Consider the following 13,748-nt stretch of genomic DNA (forward strand, 5'->3'; position numbering starts at 1 on the left):
ATACTCACAAGAGGTTCCTTACTTTTTTCTTACAGTTTGGATTATATCAAATTTATTTTGCTTTTTCCTCAAGTAAGGGTGAAATTTGTTTAATGTCCTGTTCTCTGATGAGTCAATTGGCTATCTCATTATATTTGGATTTCAATTATCTTTATAGCTTCTGGGAATTCTCTTTTAAAACATGTGAAGGCATTAGTTTAACTACTCCTTTCTTAGATAAATTGATGTTTATGTTTATAAAGCAGATGTTTATAATGTCAATGTAATACAAAGCCTTGTTGAATAGCATTGACAAAACCCTAACACAAGAGCTGTTCTCTAGGAAAGCCTAGAAAATGGTTCAGGAATTCCATAAAGAGAAGTGGGAGATTGTTGTGCTGCATGTAGAGAAGAAGTAAAATTTTATGAAGCATGTCCAAATTTAATAATGTAAAAAATATTGCCCCTAGTACACTCATAAATGTATAATGAAAAATGCTAAAATTCACTAAAATACATCTAAAAAACAAACGGATTCAAAATAGTTGAGACCATGATATTAAAAATCTCTTACAGCTATATGGACACATTCAACCACAGTTTCAATTGGGAAACTGACCATCCTTAACCAAGCTAAATTCAAAGAATACGAGGGAATTCCTAGAGGCCTGTACCGGTAATTCAGATGAATCAGCCATCGCTGAATACATAGAAAGAAACCACATTTCTGCTCCATTGAAAAGAGACAATAAAAAGCTAAGATGGAAACAAACAAAAAAACAAAAAAACATCCTCTCCAACACCCAGATAAACAGGGATTAAGTTAAAAGTAAAGACTTCCTCTTTCAAGTTGTGTCTTATCTTATTTCTATTGCTTAGCCAAGGGAGCCAGCATTGCCAGAAGACATTTCCATGGTAAGTAGTCAGCATGATTATACGCCATATGATTAGATGCCAAGGCGCATGCTGTTACCTTCCCACCTATTTATCGCATTTGTATACTTTTGAACTGCTAGGTGGGCAGGAGCTAGGGCAAGTAATGGGAGCTCACTCCATCGTGCAGTGCTCAAGTCTCGAACCCGGACTGTCGCCTTTCCAGATGACAAGCTCAGCATCTTTAACCACTGAGCCATCACACTCCTAAACAAACAGGGATTAACACCAGACAAACGATCAGGCAATATACAACACCCAAATCAAGGAACTAGACACGGCAAAACCCATCCCCCATCAAAATTGGCAAGGACAAGCTACTGTATATAAACAGGGAGCAAACCTCACATTCACTCACACTGATATTATCTACCTGGGTAATGAAATATCTGCAACCAAATCAAGCTTAAAGAGCACTAAAGACTCCACATTAAAATATCCTTTGTACATTAAAGCTTCTAAAATTAAAATTACCTTGAGAATGATGGATGGCCTATAACTTTTACAAACAAATTAATAAGTAAAATCAGATTTAAGTATGTACTTGGATGTAAACATGATTCTCTAAGGGAGGTGGGAAAATTACTTAAAAGGATAATTTCTATTGTGGTAATTTTTTTTTCTTCGATGGATGGAACTATCGCTGCGGCTTGATAAGTAGATCCCAGCAGACAATGAAACAGCAATGGTTTCATGAAGAACTTTAAAAAAACAATATAAGTTCAATTGGCATAGAAACTACTGTTAGTGGAATCTATTGCAATGTTTGCTAAATAGATTAAAATAGGCTCTCACCTTCCTGACAGAAATAACACAGATATTTTTTTGTATGAGCTGAAGTTTCCAATCTGTGTATCTTTTAATATCTCCTAATCTAAAATAAGTCAACTTTCTTTTCTGTGTGATCATATTGAATATAATACCATGGGAGCATTATATAAACGATGTAACTGAAAAGGTCAATTCCTATAAAATGTTCTTTATCACCACATTTATTGTTGTTATATATTCTTCATATATTTAAAAATGCACTGATCCTTAAAAAAATCCTATTATATATTAGGATGGTTCCCATTCAACAGATTATTCTTAAACATTAGTGCCACCTAGTGTGTTAAAGCTATAATAAGCTAGTAACATAAAACACTATGTAAAAATTGTATATGTACATTATATATGGCCGTGATGGTGAACCTATGGCACGTGTGCCAGAGGTGGCACACAGCGCCCTCTCTGATGGCATGCGAGCTGTTGCCCCAGTTCAGCTCTGCTGTGCATGCACCTCCCGCCAGCCAGCTGGTGTTTGGGTCTCTGCTGCGTATGCGGGGGACCGCGTGTCCTGCCCCGGGGGGTGGGGGGTGGAGCACACATGCAGAAGCCGCATGTGCATGCCCTGGGGGCGAGGCACATGCAAGGGGCTGTGCATACATGCATGGATGGATGCATGGGAGGGACATGTGCATTGTATCTTGGAGGTTTGGGCGCATGCGCGTGCATTCACATGCACACTTTGGGCCCTCAGTCTGGAAAAGGTTAGCCATCACTGATATATGGGATCCATATTAACATTATATGAACTATATCATCTGTTACTCCATCGTTAAGTCTCTATTCTACTCTCATGCTTTCCTAAACAGGGTAAGAGCTGTCAATGTGGCTATGCTGAGAGATGCCCTTTTAGAGTGCACACTAAGTGTTTCAAGGTCAAGGGCATAATATCCCTTTCAAAGAGATACAGTATTTGGCACCTTTCAAATCCAGTGGCACATGTCATGCCTGATCATTGCAGGACCTGTAGGGGCATAAGTTTAACCCACAGGTAGCAGAAATCATGTTATAGAAGACTCTGTCTTCTTCAGGTTTCAGAGACTCAAATGAATTGCAAATGGACACTTGATGTTGCTCAGCCAACACGCTTCTGTCAAATTGGCATTCAAACAATAGCAGTTATAAGTAACTTTATCTACAAGGAAATTCACAAAATCATTTTGTCCCTCCCCATAAAGGGCCATATCACTCTGAACAGAATCTTGGGGTAGGAATTCACACACACAAATAAATGTTTACTGCTTTTATTGTCACTGAATATGCTCAAACATGAACTCATACTAGAATCTAGTTGTCCTTTTTTCTGCCATTCGTATTGGCTTTCCTATTGAGAATATGTTTGTTTGTGTTTTAATGGTAATTAGGAAGAAGTAAGAGAAAGAAAGACTTCGAGGCTTTAAAGTCAGAGTTATTCGCATTATTCACCATCCTATCATCTCAATAAAAAATTACTGAACTTTAAAAATGGCAGCCTATCCTCCACCCCCAATATAACTCTATAACTGTGCTCTATAACCATCAGGGAAAGTCGTTTTAAAAAAAAGATTTAGAAAAAAGAAGCAAACTACGTAATGAGAAATGTTACATTCGCTGAGTATAAATTGCCCAGTTTTAGAAGAAAGAATAAAAACGGGATGGTAGAGAAGAAAGTGAATGAAAAACTCTGGAAAAAAATGGTCAAAAGTTCAGCCAATATTACTAAAGAAATATCTATAATGAAAAATTGCAGATCCCAGTTGTACCCAATAATTTGTTATTAAAAGCCGTAATAGTTTACCTCAACTGCCTGTGATTTTGCATCATGGTGATGAGGTGACCGAGGGTAAATATCCAGAAGGTGAGGTGGATCGTCACTATGTAATCTTTGCACATGCTTTTCAAGAACTTTCTTATATTCAGATGAATCAAAATTTGTCTTCCAGAGCAGCACCTGTAAGAAATTTACTAATGTTTCATGAATGCAGCCTTTTCATTTGGTAATTAAGCATTTAACTGAATATCCCGTTTATAGTAAAGCAATAAGACATACAGTGTAATATAATTAAAGGGGAAATTTGCTGACAGAAAACATCAGACAATAATTTTATAATCAACACATACTTGAAAAATATATTCTTCTTAATTTGATAATAAAATATTTATTTAGTGAACTTATTAAGAAGAGTGATGTTTAGTTAAGAATTTAACTATTTTAACAAACCTGTGTATCTGTGCCACTAGAAGCGAATGTCTCTCCATCTTTTGAAAAAGCTACAGAAAGCACAGGACCCTAATTTTTAAAAAAGGACAGGGGGGAACAAAATAAATATATTTTTTAAAGGCATAATGGTTTTTTTTAGTACCTCTCTCTTCTTTTTACTTAATAATTCCTAAATTGCTAATAAACAATATATTAAATGGACTACATTAACTGGCATATTATACATGCAATATTTGTCCAAATGATGTTTTAACTGATTATGTGCTGTTAAATTATTTTTGACTTCTAGGAACCACATGTAGAGTTGGGTCTTTGTATAATGTATCCAAATTAGGATAATTTGATATAGCTACAGTATAATTAACATAGGTTTTCATTACAGTAACTTTATCATTTCATGCATAGAAATTATTTTTTATGATGAAAATAACAAGGTTTTAAAAGCAAGTCCCAAAATAAAGATTGTACCTCATGCCCATGAAGTGTGTATAAGAGTCTTCCTTCTATAAGATCCATAATCTTAAGAGTTCCATCATTAGATGCTGTTATGAGAAAGTTGCCAGAAGGATGGAAAGATGTGTAATTAACACTTCCCCTGTGAACTGATTTTAATAAAAGTAGTTCAGATATTGATACAAAGAAGAAAACTTCCAAAACAAAAACAACACATAATAACATCGCTGACCAACAACACAAACCTAACTATATTACTGAAAAGAATAACAATAAAGTTTATCACCAGGATATGGTGCCCAGGTATTATCCTATGATTGATATTTTTAAAATGCAATTCTAATAAGTACCATTTTTTCAGATTTTACCTAGCTTTTACATCAATGTTATCCTTTACAGATGTGCAAAATGCTTTTGAGTTTGAGATGTTCCATAACTAGTTATACTAACACCAAGGGCTGTGTAACTGATTACATTTATAAAGGGGCATTCTGAATTCCATTTTCTCATCCGTATTATCTATGAGTTCCTACAATAGCTTATTTTCATTGCTATTATTTTGTACTGCTCTGTGACATTTCCCTTACATTTAAATAAGCAGACTTAAATACTAGTTTTCCTGTTCTTCTTCTTCATTCTTCTTCACTAGTCAGTTATTTTAATATTTACATTTCAGATCATTTGATAGATTTTTTGATAGAAAAAGACAAATTCATTCCATTATATGCTGCTGCTCTTTATTGTATACATTGCAGGATTCCAAGGAAAAACAGAATTATCAATATCCCACCAACATTTAAGAATGGAGGTACAAATCTGAGCCCCAGAATGCACACCAATCTGAACACATAGCTACTTAAGTAAGCCTCTGCTTCTGCCTAGCAGAACTTTAGAATCCAGGATATAAGGAATTAGGCTTGGCATATTCACTAAGTGTAACAAAATTCTTGCATGGTTAATCAGTCCCCAGACACATGTCCCCGGTGACATACACTTATACTTCTTTTTTTCCTGCTAAGTATTTAAGCCACTTCCTAGCCCAAGACAGGTTATAAAAATTAAGAATTCACTTAATACTTATTAAAAAACAACTAGAAAAAATTGAAAAACAAAGTGAGAAATGGAAAAGGCTGCCAATGAAACTTCAAAGTTTGGAAAAGAAGAGTCAACATAATTTCCAAGGGCGGGGGGGAGAAACAGTACACAAGCAGGTACTGTTGTGACTGTAAGAGAAATATGAGATTTTCTGATCCATGTGAAAAAATTCAACCCCCAAGCATTTGCAGCCTCATTAACTGAAAAATACATACACACCATACTTTTAGATAAAGAACTGGCAATTTACACAGTAAAGTAAAAGTAGCTAGAATACTGGGTGAAAATGATTACGTAATGATGCAGTTGTTGATTTTAAACACTAAAAGTCAAATATGTTTATTGGATTTCTTAAAAAATATTTTAATGCATTCAGAGCAGAAGAAACTAAAGGGGAGGGGAGCTAAAAACGGGTGGGAGTTCCTAAAGAAGATACAAAAAGCACAACTACAATAGAAGACCTGGAGAGGGGATAAGAAAGTTTGTATCTAAAGATTTAAATATTCTTCCAACTTTGATTTGTATACATAGGATACAAAGTATTTTATAAAACTTGTTTCACAACAGAGCTACAATATTTTTTAAATTTAGGATCCATCACCAAAAACCCTACAGGTTAAAATGAGTAATCACCATTTTGAAGAAAAGAGAGAATATTTGGGAGGAAGGACAATTTCTTCTATAATAAATATGACATACTGTATAAATGAAGGGAGACTTTTCAACTTTAGAAAGAATGAGACCTTTGCCCCTGAAGGGAAAGATTACTGATTCAAGAGAATTAGTCTTCCAATACCAAAATTGTAAGACTAATGTTTAGAATGTCTGTAACCAACAAATCCAAAAACAATACATGAAAAACTGAAGTCATTACCTCTTTGTTCTAGGTTGAAGGCAGAATATGAATATTTGACTAAAGGTCTGTGATTCTACTGCCATCTTGTGGTTTTTAATACCACTAACATTCAGTTTTAATGAGATGTACTGTAGGATAATTTATCTTTAAATCTACAAAATACCATACCTTAATTGGAAATTTTCTAAAACGATCACCAGTAATACACAGACTAAATAGCATTTCAGACTGTGAAAACAATATATGATGGTGTTGCTATTAGTTAGCTTTTTTTAATATTTTTAATATTTCTATTTTCTTTCTAAGGTGGAAACTGTATGACAACTGAACAGAGAATGAACGTTTTATTTGGGATATGGATTAATGACACATTTAAGTAATATCTATGAAGTATCTATATTCATCTGAATTTTATTTCAATTCAAACAATTTATTAATTTCCAATGTGTATAGATTTTGATCACAGAATGTATACCAATAGTATTCTAATCAAAAAAATCAAATAAATAAATAATAATAATTATTAAAACTTTTAAAATGGCCTAAACTGGATAGACATGTCCCAACTAATTGTTTCCATTATAAAGAGAAGCAATCATCTAGACTATGATCTCAGTTTAGGATTTATCTACAGTACACCCACAACCATACATATTTCTATAGCAGTTTTTCGGAGCAGTTTATAAGAAAGTAATTTATGTAAAATCGTTGCAATAAAGTCAACAATGCTTAAGAATAAATACAAACACTAAAACAAAATCAAAATAATACATAAACTGAGGCACAGTTTTACACTGGAGTGATTGTTAACCAATACATGTCTACAAGGACAAGTGTGCCTTCCACTGTTTTCTATGGGGAAGTTAAATGTTTTTCATGAGAGAGTTCCATATGAGTTCCTATTATTGACACCTTACCACTTGATACGACACTGAATCAAAACCCATCAGCAGGAAAATAGTTCCCAGCAGAACTTAATGCACAAGTTGGACGTATTTAGCGAAGTGATTCTTTTATGCATTTAGTACTTCACAGACAAATGTCAATATATTAAGATAGGTTCAGAAAGTTACAGACAACCAGTGAAATATTTTCAACAACAGTATTATATAGTCAAGTGGCTACCTTATGAACTATCTTCTTCAAATTGTTGCTGTTTGGTATATAATTTGCTGTTAGGTATATAATGTATATTATATAGGCTTTGAAGCAACAACGTATACTTTTAATTTATACATACTTATAAAACACACACACACACACACACACACACACACACACACACACACACACATATGTTTTATAAGTATGTATAAATTAAAAGTATACGTTGTTGCTTCAAAGCCTATATAATATACATTATATATACATACATACACACACACACACACACACACACACACACACACACACAATGTTTCCCTGAAAATAAGATCCTGTCTTATATTTTTTTGAACTCTGAAGTAAGCGCTTGGCCTTATTTCCATGCACTCAAAAGCCCAATTGGGCTTATTATCAGGGAGGTCTTATTTTGGGGGAAACAGGGTGATTGAATATACCACTTTTAAAATACTATTGGCATTTACGCTGGTATAAAATATGAGCAGGGCAAGAAATAAGTTTAAAAACAGTAATTTTGGCAGAGATAAAATTAAAATTACAATATTTAGAAATATAGTATTTATTTCTATCCTAGATTTTACTTTTAACTACTATGGTAAGGTCGATACTAAGGGTATTTGTTCTGCAGTTAAACAAAAGGGAGGCTAATCAAGTTATGCTGCATAAACATTTACCTTTGTAACGCTGCAGTAATCTGTTTATTCGAATGTCCCAAAACTTCACTGTGTGATCAGAACCAGCAGAAACTATACATGTACCATCAGGATTAAAATCTACGTAGTTTGCAAACCTATAAAGAAAATTAAAAATAATGGTTGTTATTGTAAAGGAATCGGGTCATCTGTTTATTTCAATGAATTCTTAAGGTGTCTTTGCCACACAAGCAGTACATTCTGTTTTCCCAATATTGCGTAAAATAAGTCATCCTGAAATATGTCAATATCTTAATTATTAAGTAGTATTTCAGTCTCTCCATCTTGCCTGTAAGTTAGCAATCAGGTATCTATCTATTCCTTTATATGTTGTCAACTTGTACCCTAGATATTTACTAAATGGAAGTAGTAATATAGCTAAAACATATTCTCAAGCCTAGGTCCTTCTTGAGTTACAATTCTTGAATTACAATTCCTATCAGCCTTAATTGGAAAAAAGTTAAGAAAGGATCTCAAGATAGCAATAGCACTTAGACTTATATACTTTTAAAGCTTCACGGTGCTTTATTTATTTTTTGATTTTTTATTTGTTCCCTATGATTATCATTAAGTGTTGCACCTTATGATTCTTGACGAATGTATCTTTTCTTTTATGTACACCAAGAGCGTATGCAACAAGACAAATTCCTTGTGTGTCCAATCACACTTGGCCAATAAAGAATTCCATTCCATTCCATTCCTCTCTAAGAGGTTTACAGAGTCAGCATATTGCCCCCAACCATCTGGGTCCTTATTTTATTGACCTCGGAAGGATGGAAGGCTGAGACAACCTTGGCAGCCAGCAGTCAGCAGAAGTAGCCTGTAGTACTGCATTCTAACCACTATGCCACCATAGTTCAAGATATGAGAAGCTGCATGAGAGCCTCCTGAATATTATATGCCAGTGTTGGTGAACCTTTTTGGCACCAAGTGCCGAAATGGAAGTATGCATGTGCATTGCAGAATGCACCACCTGGATTCCAGAATGCGTGCACCAGGCAGCTGCTCTTCCAATTTCCGATGCGCGCATATGCACCGGCCACCTGGTTTTCATGTGAAGGCCAGCTGGCTGGTGCGCATGTGCATGTCAGAAACCATAATAGGAGCTGCCCGGTGTGCATACACATGCCAGGAAGATGATCTTCCGGATCCCGGCATTCACGCACGCACGCACCGGCCAGCTGGTCTTCAGACGTGCATTCGCACCAGAAACCGGAAGACCAGGTGGCTGGGTGGCTGCTCTTCCAGTTTCCAGTGCTCCCACATGCATGAATAACAGCCGGCTGGTGCGCTGGAACCCGGAAGAGCTGGCGTGCCCTGAGAGATGGCTCCGTGTGCCACTTCCGGCACACATGCTATAGGTTCGCCATCACGGTTATATGCTATCTTGAACATTAAATACCAGCAAGGTGTATTTCTGAAAAGTAGCTCCTGAAAATTACCTAAATAATCTTTGCTTATGGTTATTAAGGAATACAGTGAATTCAAAGGGTTAGGGATATTTGATAAACAAAAAGGAATTGCTATTCGTGAAGTCATGATCACAAGTTGGAGAAATTGAGTAACAAGGTAGCCTTAAGACAATCAAAATAAAAAGAACCATTAGTTTAGTTTTTGTGAGTCACAACAGAATTTTGACATAACCGATCCCTGCTGATATAACTATAATTATTAATAAAATATTTCTCTTTGCTTTTAAATGAAAATGACGTACCCATCATAATCTATTATATTATTAATACATATCTTGTTTCTAATATCCCAGATTTTAACAGTTTTATCTTCACTGCAAGACACTATTAATCTTCCATCTGGTGAATATCTAGAAAGGGGAAAAAAAATAAAAGGAGGGGTAAAGACCTATATATTTACAAATAATATTTAAATGATCTGCATTATAAAATTGGTAATATTAAAGTTTAGAAGCATTCAGGAGTTCACATTCAACTGGTTAATCCAACTACAATTTATAACTATGCTGAAAATAGCTAGGTCATAAGTACAAAATACTCATGCTCTAGTCACCTCCCATTTAAACTACTGTAATGCGCTCTACATATGGCCACCCTTGAAGAGTATCTAGAAGCTGCAGCTGATGCAAAATGAATTGGCACCCATAATTATGTATGCCCTTAAGACACACATTCTGCTTTGTGAGCTACACTGGTTACCAGTCTGCTTCAGGGTCCAATTCAAAGTGCTTGTTTTGATTTTTAAAGCCTAGCATGTAGCAAGATTATCTGAGGGATTGCCTCTTCCTGATTATATCTCCCTGTCTGATCAGGTCCGGCAGGAGAAGCATGCTGCAGATTCCATCTGCGAAACAGTTCCACCTGATCTAGGAGGACCTAGGAGGCAAGCCTTTTCTCATGCTCTGGAACATCATCCCACCTGAGGTGAGCTCCACCTCTCATGGCCTTTCAGAAAACCTTAAAATGTGTTGGTTTTAACAAATTTGGGGATCCTCTGGTAAAGGAAGTATGGGTATTATGTAAGGTAAAGGTAAAGGTTCCCCTTGCATATATGTACTAGTCGTTCCCGACTCTAGGGGGCAGTGCTCATCTCTGTTTCAAAGCCGAAGAGCCAGAGCTGTCCGAAGACATCTCCGTGGCCATGTGGCTAGCATGACTAAATGCGAAAGGTGCACGAAACACTGTTACCTTCCCACCAAAGGTGGTCCCTATTTTTCTACTTGCAGTTTTTACGTGCTTTCGAACTGCTAGGTTGGCAGAATCTGGCGCAAGTAAAGGGAGCTCACCCCATTAGGCGGCACTAGGGATTTGAACTGCTATACTGCCGACCTTTCAATTGACAAGCTCAGTGTCTTAGCCACTGAGCCACCGCATCCCTTGCGTATTACGTATAATATTCTCATTGTTGTGGTTTTGTTTTTATTGTTTTAATAATTTTTAATTGTTTTTTATAGTATGTTTTTGATTTTATGTTACCCATACAGGTGGCCTTATACATCTATGCAATAAATACATAAATAAATACACTTTTTGCTCGCATTAACAATTTTATATGGAGATAACTTCAAATATACAATATATGACAAGTAAAAGAACATACCTATTTGTGAGTCTGCATCCAACTTTTTTCCCATGTTAGAATTCAGGGCACTGATTACAGGACTCCCATACAATCTCCCACAGAGCCCTTTCGAGGTACAATCCTATTAGCTTCAGAAAGGATGCTGCACTCATATCTTCACTACATATTTTGAGGTCATTGAGAAAAGCAATTATCTTTAGGAAGGTAATGAATTAAAAAACTTACTTTGCACAACGTACCCAGTGTGTATGCTGGGATAAAGAATACAAAAGATTTTGGCTGCAAATGCTCCACACTTTCACTGACTTGTCATTAGATGCAGTGACTAGAAACTGACTGTCATTTGAGAAGTTCACACTGCGGACTGGGGCAGTATGGCCCCTTAATGATGTGGATTCGCCATGACTATAGAGAAATTAAAAAAATAAACGTTTTAGCAGAAACTAATCATAAGTTTAAAATACCGTATATACTCGAATATAAGCCGATCCGAGTATAAGCCGAGGTCCCCAATTTTACCCCAAAAACTGGGGTAAACTGGGGACTCGAGTATAAGCCGAGGGTGGGAAATGAGGCACCTACCGGTTGGGGAAACCTCCTCCTCAGCTGAGAAGGCTGGCGGCTCCCCGCCCGCCTCTCACTGCACCGGCAGGGCTTCCGTCCGTAAAATGTGAAAAAGAAAAAAAACTCGAGTATAAGCCGTATATACTCGAGTATAAGCCGAGGGGCTTTTAAAAAAAAAAAAACTCGAGTATAAGCCGTATAGACCCGAGTATAAGCCGAGGGGAAGTTTTTCAGCACAAAAAACGTGCTGAAAAACTCGGCTTATACTCGAGTATATACGGTAATACAGATTCCAACCTCAATATATCTAGTTTAAAGTGATGCATTCCCAAATGAAAGAAGAGCCTAATGCTGGGAAAGATTGAAGGCAAAAGAAGAAGGCGATGGCAGAGAACGAGGTGGCTAGGTGGAGTAACTGAGTAGGAGTGAGCTTAAATGGACTCCAGAGGATGGTAGAGGACAGGAAGACCTAGCGGAATGTTGTCCACGGGGTCACAATGGGTCAGACATGACTTTGCAACTAACAACAACTACAAAAAGTACTCATTTGTTATTCCAGAGTATACAATTTATGACCCTCAATAATTTCTTTGTAATTTTTAGAGACTCCTTTCCACATATGCTACCAAACTTTCGCAATATGGATTACTGCATGAAAAAATATTTTTTAAATGTGTATTGCAACCATTGACTATTTTGAAAAAAATGGTCTCAAAATTTCAAAAAAATACAAGTCTGGGCTATGGGAATTTCGTCATCTTCTCTGCTAAAATCCTCACCCCACAAACATTAAACAAGCTCCCCTGCACTAAAGCCTCATAAACTCTAACTTATGGGGTTAACAAAAGATATTTTATCACTTCTTGATCCAGAAATTTACATAAAATAGACAGCTAGGGAAGATATTTTCCAGAATAACTTTAGGAGTTTCTTCTTTAAATTAGCTTATAGCTGATTCTCCTACTAGAGAAAGTAACAAATTGTCCTAAGCCACTTTTATGTAAAATAAGTATAACTGAAAGAAATAAATGGAACCAATGCTACTTACATGCAAGGAATCCATAGTCTGGCAGTTCGGTCTTCAGAAGCAGATGCCAACAGGTATCCATCTGGTGAAAACTGTACACTAGTTACGGCTTCTAAATGACCCACAAATCTGAAGGCTTTTGTATTTGGCCTCAAATTCCACATCATGAGAAACCTGTCCAGAGATGAGGTGGCTGCAAAGAAGGAATTTTAAAGCTATAAAACAAAAAGGGAACTGATGTAGAAATATGATGTATCAGTACATCAACTGTTATTTTTCCACTTAGTCTACCTATTTCTAAACTGAGAACTAATTGTCTCCCCTAAAACTATTAGATTCTTAAATGATCTTGCCCAGAAACATTCCACATTATTTATAGGGCATAAAGTCCTACCATTATTTATAATGCTTTTGATTTTATTATTTTTACTATACACAATGTATTTAGTTATTAGTTATAAGGCCTCACAAATGGCCAGCAGCTGTCTCTGCTGGGGACACCTAATCGGTAGCAGGGGAAAGAAGATAGCAAAAGTGACTGGGCCATCAGGGGAGTTGCAGGGGCAAGCTGTGAGTGCAGAATGGCCAAAAGGTCAGAGATGGGGGAAATAATTAAGAATGGGGAGTGGAGGCATGTGTAGCAGAGAAGCAGCATGAGGTCTTTGCTTAATGACTGCAATTGGGTTTAGGACATTTAGATATGGATGCTTGGCCATGCCTCCTTCACCCCAGCCACCTGCCTCAGCCCATTTACAGCCAGCTTTCCTCCTCTGCTGGTCTTCCCCCGGCCATTCTCCATGGGCAATGGGCCCCTGGCCCTTCATCCCATTCATTCAAACACTGAATGCTTGTGCAACCCCTCCCGCCCCCTGCAATGCCAGAAGCAGCGCCAGTCTTGCTGTTCGCTAGTGTGACCTCCCAGCCAGAAGCCATGCTGGCCTTGCT

At 36.6% G+C, this 13,748-nt stretch overlaps 1 protein-coding gene across 10 annotated transcripts in view; it reads right to left on the minus strand.

Annotated features, from left to right (window-relative positions):
• The window catches only part of POC1B (POC1 centriolar protein B), a 53,645-nt gene that overhangs the window by 33,466 nt on the left and 6,431 nt on the right, over positions 1-13,748 (minus strand). For 8 of the 10 annotated variants that reach the window (XM_058191085.1, XM_058191083.1, XM_058191086.1 and 5 more), the window contains 7 exons: positions 12,825-12,996; positions 11,438-11,617; positions 9,873-9,980; positions 8,141-8,256; positions 4,409-4,542; positions 3,941-4,009; positions 3,518-3,670 (listed from right to left, as the gene is read on the minus strand). In XM_058191085.1, the coding sequence (XP_058047068.1) occupies positions 3,518-3,670; positions 3,941-4,009; positions 4,409-4,542; positions 8,141-8,256; positions 9,873-9,980; positions 11,438-11,617; positions 12,825-12,996 (932 nt within the window). Of the gene's footprint in view, positions 1-3,517; positions 3,671-3,940; positions 4,010-4,408; positions 4,543-8,140; positions 8,257-9,872; positions 9,981-11,437; positions 11,618-12,824; positions 13,019-13,748 lie in introns of all 10 variants that reach the window. The other 2 variants (XM_058191092.1, XM_058191090.1) reach the window with 2 other exon arrangements.

The sequence above is a fragment of the Ahaetulla prasina genome, chromosome 7, assembly GCF_028640845.1.
Source record: "Ahaetulla prasina isolate Xishuangbanna chromosome 7, ASM2864084v1, whole genome shotgun sequence".
NCBI lineage: Eukaryota > Metazoa > Chordata > Lepidosauria > Squamata > Colubridae > Ahaetulla > Ahaetulla prasina.